This window comes from Argopecten irradians, chromosome 8 (genome assembly GCF_041381155.1).
Source record: "Argopecten irradians isolate NY chromosome 8, Ai_NY, whole genome shotgun sequence".
In the NCBI taxonomy this organism is placed as follows: domain Eukaryota; kingdom Metazoa; phylum Mollusca; class Bivalvia; order Pectinida; family Pectinidae; genus Argopecten; species Argopecten irradians.
In genome coordinates, this window is record NC_091141.1 from 4,316,762 (window position 1) to 4,330,280 (window position 13,519).

Sequence of the window (13,519 nt, forward strand, 5' to 3'; positions counted from 1 at the left end):
CGTCACTACCTCCCCATAGTGTCCGCCATTTTATCACCAAGCTTCTGCGTTTCGGCAATGGTGTCCGAATCTTGAAATGTCCGACATTCCCCTAGCTTTGCACTATGTTGGCTGACTTTTCATTCTGACCTAGTTGATGACAATCAGACATTCTACCACTTCGCCCTGCTTGTCGTCTGTCCGTGCTGATCCCCACATGGGAATGCTGATATCCTATCACTGAATTGCCGTGAAGCTCTCACTTTCGTCAAACACCATTACCTGACACGTCCTTTAAGAACATAGCATTTGATACCACATGTACGTAATACAAGACGAAGAACATACGTAGGAAATATTACGCCCAAGATAACTCTATGACAGTAGTGTTGCATTGCGGAAAGATGAATATCCTTTTTTATTATTTTGTCATGTGTTACTCCCTACATAATGTAGCGTCATTATTCAATGTTTGAATAAAATAAAGAAAAAAAAGTAAACTTAGTTACCAACCATTGCTGCTCCTCTTACAGACTGACATATTCGATAATAAAAGTACAAAAATAAGATTCTTGAGTATGGCAGGTACTTATGGGTGGCGTTCACACGAGAATGTATATTTCTTCCAGAACTTCACTTGTTCACCAAGGAATTGTATAAATGTTTAGTTTTAGTGGGATAAATAAACAGTTCAAGTTCCTATTATTAAATCATAAAGTCATTATATAAGCTAAACACGCAACTTATTCTAGGAAACTACATATTTTGCACTGCCCCTATTGCATGATCGTAAAAGGCGACTAAATTTAGGATCTTATCTTTTCTTTTCTTCCTAACTGACTTTACCTTCCTAATGCCTCCCTTGGCACCGCCTCACTTTTGGCCTTGAGTTGAGCGTTCGTCCCTGTGAGGAAGGCTGTGGGTTCTGTCCCCTGGCCGAGACACACCAAAGTCTATAAAAGTGGAAGTTTCTGCTCCTGCTTAGTGCTCAGCACAAGGAGTGGGACGACTGGTTCGCCCGTTGTCAGTATAATGTGACCGGGTGGGGTGTGTTGCTTGGTGTCTTCGCAGCATGCTTCAGTGATATAGCACCATAAAAAGGGCAACAGTTCCACTATACAAGAAGACACAACATAGATATACTGCAGTCTCCCAAAACACGCACCTCGCACAACATAAACGCAACACACCGCATGCATGGGAGGCCGTCCTTACATGACCATAGCTGTTAATAGGACGTTAATTAATCAAACAAACAAACAAACAAACCAAAGATATAAACTAAGTAACAAAAAAATGATGGTATTTTATACAACAGAAACATACATAAGTGGTCGCATCAGTCATCATTATACGACGTAGGTTATACCAGGTACACCGCTAAGTAAGGTCTGTCGGCATGTTTACATCATCTAGGCGGTGAGGTTCGGCGTGTAGTTAGCACTCAAGGGATGTAACTTCAACTTGTTGACATGGAAACTTGTCGTCCGGTCTGGTCGGTTGGGAACAGTATAACTAATAGTATGAGTAGTACATGTCAGTATTGTTTAGGTATAAATAAGACGCTGTAACACTGACAGGGCTATCTAATCACTAAGGTCACCTTTCTGATACAGAACTGTAACCGTTTTAGACATTTATAAATTTTCGAGTTATTTGTCGATAAAGCTCGAACACGAATTCAAATGTTTCGTAAATGATGAACCCATGATCGTTGATTAATGTGTTCGTGAAAAGGTGACGAGAATACGAAATGCTGTATACGGGGTAGATAAAGTGGTACACAGAGGAATGAACTACTAAAAAGTACTTCATAGAAAGCATTGGACAAGTCTTCTATCTGACAGGCTGGCTACAATTCCGCTTTTCGAGGTCTATGTAATCAATTTCCATACCAATTTAAATAAATTTTAACACGTGTGTATCCTAAACATTTTTTCCAATAATACCTTGAATTCCCAAGTGGTTTACCAGTTTGTTACACGATAAAAACACCACGCATAAGAACGTATTTAAAGTGCCTATCTCAGAGGAACTCCCATTAATCGTAAGCGAAACTATGTTACAAAAATCCTGGTCTTTCCATGGTATACAGGAAGTGGAGAATTCTATTCTTAATAAGTGCCAGACGATTTTCGTTGCGATGGTAATCGGTTTATCATGTTGTCTGTTAATGAGATCCCTGGGGTGACACCCACCTGTCAACGAATTTATTACCTGTGCAATTGACGGCTTGTTAGGAAGGTCTTTCTCCCAAAACACGATATATTTCATTTGTATATGAGATAATTCACTAGTATGTAGTCGTGTAATTATGGACTCGATTCTGATCTTGATAAGGTACATTTGTAAGCTTGTAAAGTTATATAAAAACCTTTATTGATACATATATGTAGGAATAGATTCAAGTTGTGGCCTGTGCAGGGAATCTCGTGAGATATTGCATGTCAGGGTGACTGTAGTGTTATTGCACTCATGAAGGCACAAATGGAAGAGCATTATTTAGCTGTGATAAAGACCCTTTATGTTGTAGCTAAGATATTTATTTTTTAACGTGGCAGGAATCACAGAACCGGTCCGAATGCCTTTTGCTTGCCATTTACTGTAGATCATATCTGAAGATAAAAACAATACATACTAAAAAGCAACCGTTGATAATTCTGCATTTATTTGTAAGAAACGTACATATTGGTCAAATAAAGGATGATTTATATATTGAATTATACAGGAAAACAAAATTGTATTTACACGTACTTACATATGTAGAAGCAATGTCCAACGTCTGAAAAAGTGCAAGGTCTCTCACAACATGTTAAATAGTATACAACGAAAAATTTGCTGACAGACTTCTGTTGTTAACGAAACTGGCTAAAATAAAACTAACAGCAAAACCAACAATGAACAATAGAACCAAATATACACTACTCATAATTAGGCCATTTTCAAAAAGCATACATTGTATTGTAGTGTTTTTAATTTTACCCAGCACATGTAATTCTATTATAAATGTGTAATTTCTGACAAAGATATCTGTATCCAGTTTATTAGTTTATACTGTAAATGTTCCTACTTTGGTGCAATCAAATTTTTTCGCCTAAAAGTAATTTTGATCAGTGTAGCACGGCGATGCATTCGCGCATTTGCTGTAAATGACGTACAGAAAATCCAATAAATGCAATAGTTTGTTTTATTGCATAAAATAGTGGTGTAAAAATATTATTACTGCTAAAATAATTCGTACACTTACACATTTCATAGATTTTAATAATAATGATTATAGTATTTCATAGATTTCAATAATGATGATTTTAGTATTTCATAGAAACACCTATCCTTAAACCAGATGATCTCAAAATCAAAAGTAAAATACTAAGCAAACCGGCAAAACAATTAGTGATCATATGGCAAGCAATAATTGTATAAAAAGTGTACATATACCTTATTTAAATGCCAATAAAAGGAGTGCTACTCCGGTATCTGAAGGTTTGTATCCATCTTCTTGAATACCATAATTTGACAATCGAACTCCCTCCCCTAATTAAACTTCCAACATACCTCCCTAGCCTTTGGTAACCTGTGACTTAAAAGGTTTTATTTATAGAAATAATGGCATAATATGTGATCTATTCACCTTTCCCTCAACTGCAAAGTAAGATATCCCTATTGTCACTTTGTAACGCACAAATTGCAAAAGCACTGGAAAGCGTTATTCAAAATGCCTTTCTAGTATGGAAATACAAATGTACATATATATATATATATTGCCAACATAAGCATTTGAAAGTAGTTAAAATATCACACGTCCTTTTCCCAAATGTATCCAATTAGAGAAATGTAGATGAACAAACAAGTAATGATTATTACAAATCAACGTATTAAAAGTTAGTTTTTGTTTAATTCACATGCTCATCATCACATATGAGGCTTCCCGAATAGTTTTTGTGTGGTGATTTTTCTCCTAAACAGCCTAATTGGTGATCTCCTCCTCCTGCGGCCTGGACTGTGAGGCCCTAACAGGTAGTAGTACTGGTCTGCTATAGAGGATGCCCATTCAGACCTGCACATCCCACCCAACTCCATATCGCATGTTCTCTTCCTGGAACAAAATAGCACCTTCATCAGTTTCATTTCGTCACTTAAAACCAGTAATTTCGTTCTTAAATATGAGGAAAAAATATGAAAAGCTCTCGGCAAAATGGGCATTCTGCCGTTAAACACATGGTATTAAAAATGAAACAAAAAGAGTTGCCATCATAAGTATTTCTTTTTGCATAATTCTTCTTGGGACTTTCTAGATATTTGTTTTTCGAAAGCGATTTTTTTTCGCAAATTTTGAGTTCCAAATGATTTCGCGAAACTTATCTCCATGAAATACCATATATATCATATTTATTGAAAGAAAGTTCCATTCTATTGTTAAATCCACGACTTTTAATCTTCGCGAACTTGCTGTTTTGAAATGTAATAGACGCGAAAGAAAGTTAGGTTACAGTATCTTAAAATTTGCCTGCTTCGAAACAATAGATGGACTGGTACAATCATAACCAGTTTTCCTACTTTCCGTGTAAAACATTCAAAGCACACCTTTAAATATATGTAACATTAAGTTTTGATACTTTATCGCCATTACGATTATGTTATTGGAATGTAATATGTAAGATTTTAAACAGATATAAAGGAACGGGAACACTGAAAAACAATATGTTTTTGCCGGGAGTGTATTTCATGTTTTAATAGCTACCTAATTTTTCACGACGATTTAGTCATGCAGTTCACAGTAAGGGTGTACTAATCTACATTTTCATGACGATTCAGTCACGCGGTTCACAGTAGCGGTGTACTTTACCTGTGATATACTCTACATTATCACGGCGATTTAGTCAGGCAGTTCACAGTAAGATTGTACTTTACCTGTGATATAATCTACATTTTCACGGCGATTTATTTTTGGGGTTTCTAATATAGCTCACGAAATATACGGAAACTTAATCGCACGCAAAAATCAGTCTTTTTAAAGTATAACGAAGGTCAGCGACAGCTGGCTGCGTATGTCTTTTTAGTGATGTGCGGAAACGTCAAAATCAATTGGAATGGTTTTATTGAAAGTGGTTTATTGTTTAACTATACATACCTCTGCTGTACTATGTCCTGGTCGGCGTCACGCAGCAAGGCCTTCAGTTTGGCAAGGTTTATTCGCTTGTGCAATAGCTCCTTCAACTCTCTGAAAACAAGACAGTCTGATTAATCCGTCTGTCGTAATAAAATACAATTGATTTATGGCAATGATAACAGACATTTACGGAAGGCAGCAAGTTAAAGATTCGATTGAACTTAAAATTGTTTTCATTACAATACATGGTAAAGTGATTTTTATACGATGTATCGATTTACAGGAAACGAAGCTACGCATTTACATTGTTTCTGTATTTTGATATTTCAATGTCAACAGACGCTTGTTTGTATAAAGTGTTTTGCTGCATCGTATAATCGTATCAATGACTAAGACAGGCCAACAACAGGTTCGGCTTTACTGTTGTGATTACTACGGTGCACGCTACCGTGCGCTAGTAATCCCAGACTCGTATTATACTGGAAAGGCTATCAAGGTATCATTGACCAAAAATAGTGCAGCTCAGTAATTCCAAAATATCACCAAGAAAGTTGGCAAAGTTTTTTAATTTACATATTTGTCATTTGGGATTTGGTGGTAAATAGTCTTACAATGTGCATTACGAAGACATAGTATCAAGCGACATGAACGATGAACAGAGGAACTTTTAAACCAATTAATTCCAGAGTGCACATTTTATATCTCCTAATTTAGTAATAGGTGATACTATTTCAAGAATTTATGTTTAAGATTCCATTTTTGCAATTATAGAGGCAATTCTAATTAATATTAATTGAATTAGGTCACATCTTTTGTGGCGAAATTCCATAAGAAATTTGAAATATTCTTTTCTATTCTGACTGTGCGTTTGACATATAATTAAGGTATATTAATGATATGAAAACGGCATTCCTCTTGTTTCAAACAAATAATTGTTTTTATAACTACTTAATTTGTTATTTTAACGACATCTCATCCCATGAAGGCTGATTAAAATGTGTGTATTTCAGAGAGAGAACCGACAATTAACCGATATCCAGGATTAAGTTCAGTGATTCATGGAAGGTGAATATCGTAAGTCAAAGACAGTTATGACGTGTGTCATCCCTAATCAGACACCAAACACTGCAATGGAAGGAAAAGAGAAAGACTGCCTCGTAAAATGTCGAGAAATAACAGTGCTGTGATTACAGTTCTAACATTTAATAAAACAGAGACACCACTTATTTTGTATTCTGTTGAAGTATAATTACCCTGTTAATAGTGAAAGTCATCTGTAATTTGATAAGCAGCGCGTGCCCGGATAACGAGGATAATACAATTGTTTGTGTATATGATCTAATGAAATCGTTATTAGCCAGCGGAAGCAACACACCCAGTTCCAATGCTGTGTTACTAAACTAAAGCATCCGTCCGATTCATTCATTATTTACACATCATTTCAATGAGTGTCATGCAAATTAATTTATGTTCCTCGTGGCGGTTGTTTGTGATCCGTGAACATGCTATTAGGATTATAATTTCTCTTCCATTCAGGACAGTTTCTACATGCAGACTGATATATCCCAATGCTACCCTTTGTTGTCCAAGGGTAGGGGCAATAACAAATAGTTCAATCACATGGTGAGGACAACGACGGTCAGGTGTACAAGCGCACTCGATTTATCAAACACATCAATCACCCTTCTGAAATGAGATAATGTTACACCAGCACAGCATTTCATTTATGCGACATCTGTTTCACCAGGACTGTGATGAAACTATCTATGATAATTGTCAAGCATGTCACTGCAACCTCGGCAAAAAAACAAAATGATTGCCCCAGCTAGGTTGATGCGACAGCTACAGAGATGGAGACATGCAATGAGATAAAGTGCAATCATACAGAAATAACACTAGGGTCCGGCACCATTCTCAGACAGAATGGTTTTACTCAAGTCTTATGTTTTAACCAGCAAGAATTTACTTTTCATTGTGTTAAGTTTTCCACCATAAAGATATTAACACAAATATCGTTCTTAAGCGTGAAATTACGTAAGTTCACATACTGGAGGACTTAAGTACATTCTAAAACAAGTCCAATAGTTTGTAGTGATATAAAAATGCAAGCCAGTATGTATAAAGAATGTGGACCAGTTGGAAAAGTAAGGGACAAACAATAGAGGAATTAAACAATACTCGTCAGTTAATAACCATAGTAAATGGTCGATAAATTATATCTAAAATAGAGGTTTTTTAATTTTCGTGATATAACTTAAGGGATATACGAAATGTATTTGATGCGATTCTAAATAATGTTTCGAACATCAGATATTCGCGATTTACCTAAGTATTAAATGCTACTCGATAAATCAGGCATCACAGTGTTTTAAGCGACAATCTTTCATATATGATCACTATTATTTTGCCCTTGGAGGGTCACATAGGACATGTGTAAACTGCACTTAAAAACCTTAGGAAGGGAGTGGTAATCATGATCAATGAGGGTCAAAGGCACTTAGAGTAGAGTGATTGGATATATCAATCCCCTTCTCGCCTGCCCAAGAGGATAAAGAGATATGTAATATATATACATATTATAAAGTACACAACACATGACGCAACTGCGTAAAACCTCTCCGAAGGCCAGGACCATGTTCCAGACCGATCGACTGGTACTTTACACTATTGCCGATGGAACCTTTGTTCTCTACTAAGGGCAAGTAATGCTTTCAGAAAGATGCACATTGCGTGAGTGAAGTCCAATCTTCTACCATTATATTTGCATAGAAACGACGGGCTCGTTCTCTTTCTTGCCGAAGTTCCTTTTGGTCGTGTATATGTTGGCCCCAATTGGAAAGCTATTAGGCGTAATTACGACTCTAAATTACCAATATAACTCTGTTATCCTTAGCTATAGTTTTGTCTACTGGCAATGTATCCAACCTAACAGTTATGTTTTATCATTCATTTCAAATGAAAATTCACCCTATAGATCATTGCCACCGTTTAGTATGACGGCAAAAAAAAAAAAAAAAAAAAAAAAACGACGAGAAAAGACGCCAACTCACTTTTGTGGTTTTACAAAATATTTCCATTTTTATGTCTAATCTTATTTCATATTTGAAGTATTTGATCCGTTTAACAAAGAACAAAAAAATATATACACAAGCTACGCGATTTGATTATGGAAACAAAAGTAATTTAATGCTTTGATGTTCAGATAAGAAATAAAGGATAGCTTTTTACGAATAAGAGTTTTGGTCACCGGTTCAAAGATGCCTTTTGCCCAAATAATTCAGAAATGCATCCCAACCAATGTAGAGGATATAATTTATTTCCGTCCCCCGCACCAGTAGATAAATTAGTATCATTACTGTCCGGATTGGTAGCGCGACCTTGTGATATGATGGATTAGGTGAGGGAATCGTTCAGACAGACCAGTATGGGTAGTCTTTAATTAATTTTTGTCGTCGGTAAATCCAGACCTCGCGGTCAGTACACCGCGTTTGAATGACAACTTAACTGAACGCAAAAAACTCATTGACTTTGTGCTGTTGTAGGCAATAACACCAAGGTTGCCCAAAAGCCATTTCGATTTTGTAAACTATATGTTTCCCAAACACTAATGCATATTTAATAACCGCATTTCGGTTTTTTATGAAATTCGTGATCACGTTTGATTCTATCCTTCATCTATAAAATCATTTAAGGAAATTCATTTGTAACGTTAATAAAACATCATGAGATTTTTCTTTGACGCGCACGAGATGAATAACAAAAACTAGCTTCATTCCTTTGATGGGATATTTGTATATTGCGAGTTATGACATCGTGCTAGCATATTCATGATTATTCATATAAGATGCATTTTGTGTAGATATAAATCTTGAAGAAAAAGTTGTATTTATCAATAATTAACAATGCTTTAGATTGTTTTAAGAGAAAGCCTTCTACATTAAGTAGAAGTCAGATTACATCAGAAACAAAATGTTCTCAGAATCAATTTTTCGAAAATTCGTAGATACAATTAACAGAAATGAAAAAAAATATTTAGACCTTCTTTTTATTACGTCCGTGGTAGTGTGATTAATTTCACATATATTTAAATATGTATGACATATCAGAAAGTAATCTTTAATATAATACAATACCATCGAAAATGTTATTTTCAAAGAAAAATAACACTTCGGGTTGGAAACTAACGATTATCAGACACAAATCATAAGACATAAGTCTGTTCAGAATGATTTCCAACTTCTTCCAAATTAATTTGAATCAAATGTCAAAGGGACAAACTGACAATTAAACTTACCTCGTGACGTCATCGGTGTCGTCATTGTCCGAGTCCATACTGCGTTTACCAGGACTTTGTATATACTATTTAGCCATTCCCTAGAACGCATCTTACTATCCAGGTCCGCTAGAGCACAGAAATGACTGTTTACGCCTATATTGCAAGTGCGTTTCCTAAAAGGCAAAGACAAAAACATTCATTGAGAATTGTTTACGGAGATTGGGATTATACGTTTCGACGGCATCGTAATCCCGATATTTACCTTAAATCAAAATTTTGGATAAGGAAGTGCTCCGAAGGCATCGTTGAGTGATCTATATTTTAAATTAAATCCGATTTTGTTTGTAATGTCATGTCTTGGCTACTGTGTAATGAAAAATATCGATAGTTTATATACAAATTTTATTTTCTATTGCAACCATACTGCAATAATAATATATGTATGGGATACATATAACGTGAATGTGTTTATAAGTTTCAATACCTAACGATTGATTCGGTTTTGATCGCTAAAAAAACATCAGTATATATAACTTGGCATTAAAAAATAGCTGTATGGTATATATTTCACTAAAAATAAGATAACAAAAGCTAGTGTATCCGTTTAATCTTTTTGATATCACCAGTTCATATGGAAATTAAATTTTGCCTCAGAAAGCGACTTAAAAATTCAGTTTACCAATGACGACTAGCTATAGAGGCTATCCTCTATCGAAATATATGTTTGTCTCAAAGTGACGGTCACAATAAATATAATCAATAAAATGTATTTCACAGGATCTATTTATAAAACATGTGACATTTAAAATGTTTGCATAAATACATTTACAAACAAACGGGTGCGAAAGAACGTTTCCATAACAACATATTTTAATTAATAGCATCCTTCTGCTGATCGCAAAACAGGTCGTATTTTGTGGAATTTTTTAAAAGAATTGATAATGGGTGTAAGCTGGAAAATGTTGATTACAAATCGATCAATGGCGTCGTGAATGGACTATGGTTTTGAATGTATTTTTGCATTGACGTTGACACAGAGAGTTTGTTACAGCACAAAACCTATCAATGATCCTGTAAAAACAAACCATTTGTAAGAGAGGTTTCTAGATTACTTTTATTAGCGGAGACATTTAAGAAAACAATAAACGTTTTAATTAACTTTAGAATTCTAATTGTCATTTCCAATCTAGAAAAGGTTATCAATATTCTTAGCTATCTTGTAACTCCTTTCTGTCGACGTTTAATTTGGACTAGGGTTTATTTTTACAATGTACGTGTCCGTTCATTAACACAAATGAATATATAAAAAAAGATGTACACGCTTTATACAAATATGTGTGTTAAATTCTTTAGTATCATTGATGACTGAAATTTGGACTAATATATAATTATTTACATTTATATGTACGGCTTGCAAGTATGTTACATTGTACTTTGTGCAGGTCAAGCAAATGTGTATCTTAGTAACAATAGTGTATGCACGTATATGTAAATCCTAATTGGAAACCAAATTCTGTTGGGTAATTAAGGGTAATTATATAACTACTAATAACATAGTCATTTTTGTTGATTATAAAACGGATAAATCCTAATAAATAACCATGTTTCCGTATGTTATACAGTAGCTACGTATATCCGTTCTGAGTTGTACAGTTACACCACAACGAGACTACGATCTACAAACAAGAAATACCTACAAAAAGTAACAACGTTACATAACCGGTAAATTAAGATATTAGATATATGTCTATTCCGACAAATATAATTAAAATTCAGATCACGTAATTAGATTTTTTCCGTGGACACAATATAGTGTAAGAAAAAAAAGGTATGATTGTTAATTCGATTGTCTATTCCGAGCTAATTTATGACATTTTCTTCAACCTATCTATATGTGACCAAATATACTGGTTACATGTTGACATCCAGGTTTCTGACGGAGTATATGTTTTTCTGATTATAGTATCTTTAATTTGGGCAGTATGATTTACCACTTTTTTACTGTTACTTGCCAGCCAGTTCGTCCCGTTCCAGTACTGGGCGTGATGTTTATCTCGTTCATTTAGGACATGTATAAAGCGGTTTCCCGGGGGCGTCATCCTAAATTGTTTCTTAACCAGTCAGTTAAAAAAAATGGGAGAAAAAAACAAAAAAACCCACCCTCACCATTGTTGTAAGTTTTTACCACCGGGGGGTGACAAATACGTCCACGTTTGGCAAAAAAAATTTTAGGTGGGAAAAAAAACAAAACAGATATACGGTTTTATTGGGTTTGTTTGTTTTTATTATGATTAAAATTAAACGTTTTTATTAACCAGCCACAGGGTATGGGTGGGAACGGCTGACCCCTGTATAGCGGTATTGTGTGGAGTTAAAGTTGAGTTCATGCGTGTTTAATTTAGTTCCTACTTGATAATAAAACACTGTAAGTGATTTCGACACATCATTTCAACCCATGTTGCCATCATGGTTTTTCATTTTACCTGTTGATTTCTTAAAAAATCTAACAATATGGTTATGGACAATGTGAAACGTCATCTTGGTTACAGCGTTCTGCTGGCCTTTTTCTTGGTTCCTTCTAATTTTGATGGGGGGGATTTTTTTAGAATTTTTCTTCATATTTATATTTTGGTGAAACAATGTGCAGTTTTTTAAGAAACCTATTTTTTGAGTAGATTTTGATATTGTTTTTACATTTGTATTTAGGTTTTACGGATTACAAGGTTTTTGTAAAATATAGTTTATTTTCGTATTAATTTATTTTTTTTGAGAACAGAGGTGATTTTGCGAACGCATTTTGTTTTTTTTTTATGCGTATATATTTTAAAAATGATATATCACGTGCAATATACTGCTAGATCTACTCTACATCTAGGTATAAACTGCAACTGTCCACTTGCAGTGCTACCCGATCACTAAGTTATACTGTCGTAGCGAATATTCACAACCGTGCTACTTGATATTAAGAATGAGCCTAACATCGATCCACTCTTAATGCCAAACACATGTGACCTGGTATATTAAATGCACATTTTGTATTTCCAAAAGGGCATGGATACACGATCATGCGTCTCATGACACAATGTATAATACAACAGTTATCACACGTACTTAACAAGTTAGCGGCTAACAGCTGTGATATGGAAGACGGCAAACATTAATTCTTGTAAACACTTTATTACACTCATGACATTTTCACTTTTCCCGAAACATGCGACATTTAATAATGTGGTATCCAGGGCCAATGTTTGACCGGGTGGTAAGGCCTTAAGATGCCAAGATATTGTCTGTTTGGAGACACAGTAACCAGCCTCTAGGAGGAATTCCACGGGGCGCCCGTAAGTATGGAAACGAAACAAGGGCATATTAAAGGGACAATTCAGTCTACGAGTACATTAAAATTTTGCATATAAATCGGAAACAAACCAGTTCTAATAGAAATTATATTAGTTGGTTTTACTGTGATATGCCAGAAAAATCCACCGCACCCTTAGTGTGAAAAGTTTCAAACACTCTTAGCTGTCCACCATTACACATATATTTGTAGTGGTCGGACGTCCTTGTATGTTTTGTACCCTTTCCCTTGCGAATGTAGTAAAGACATTTTTTTGTCTAGAACTGCTCAAATCGCTTTTACACTAGTGTGTTTATGATTTATTATATATGTGCATGTTCTTGTTTAAAAATAATTTCACCAACTCCTCGGTGGTTATATCTTGCATTTGATTAACGAAACATGACTTTGGCTAGTATTGATCAACGATTTGGAATTTCAACGGTAATCACAATCAAAATACCCTTAGAATGTCGGGAATTTATTAATATTTCTTGTTATATGTTTTCATAAGGAATATAGAACAATACATTAAATGTCATATTTTGCTTCGTGGTTAATGTTAACAGAATTAGCCTCACTGAATTGTCCCTTTAAATATGTGGTGACCTGATTTGTTACATATCGCATTTTCGTGTTGTTGTTTCTAACGCAGAAACCCCCCGTTCACATCATGCCCGATAATCTTTTCGTGCAACTTTTTTCGCATTGTAAAAAATACGCAAACAACCCGCCGAAAGTCGCCAATCCGACGAACGGCGTCGTTTTGCCGGTGGTCTCTAATTTTGTTAGGCGAAAAGTCGACGTTCATTGGGCTGTC

The 13,519-nt window shown here is 35.1% G+C and overlaps 1 protein-coding gene across 1 annotated transcript; it reads right to left on the reverse strand.

Moving 5' to 3' along the window:
- Window positions 1-2,625: 2,625 nt before the first annotated feature.
- LOC138329144 (uncharacterized) lies at window positions 2,626-9,532 on the reverse strand. Its single transcript, XM_069275907.1, has 3 exons — window positions 9,384-9,532; window positions 5,111-5,200; window positions 2,626-4,075 (listed from the first exon to the last, which is right to left on the reverse strand). Exons 1-3 carry the CDS (start codon window positions 9,419-9,421, stop codon window positions 3,892-3,894), a joined length of 312 nt encoding a protein of 103 aa, XP_069132008.1. The 5' UTR covers window positions 9,422-9,532; the 3' UTR covers window positions 2,626-3,891.
- Window positions 9,533-13,519: the final 3,987 nt, after the last annotated feature.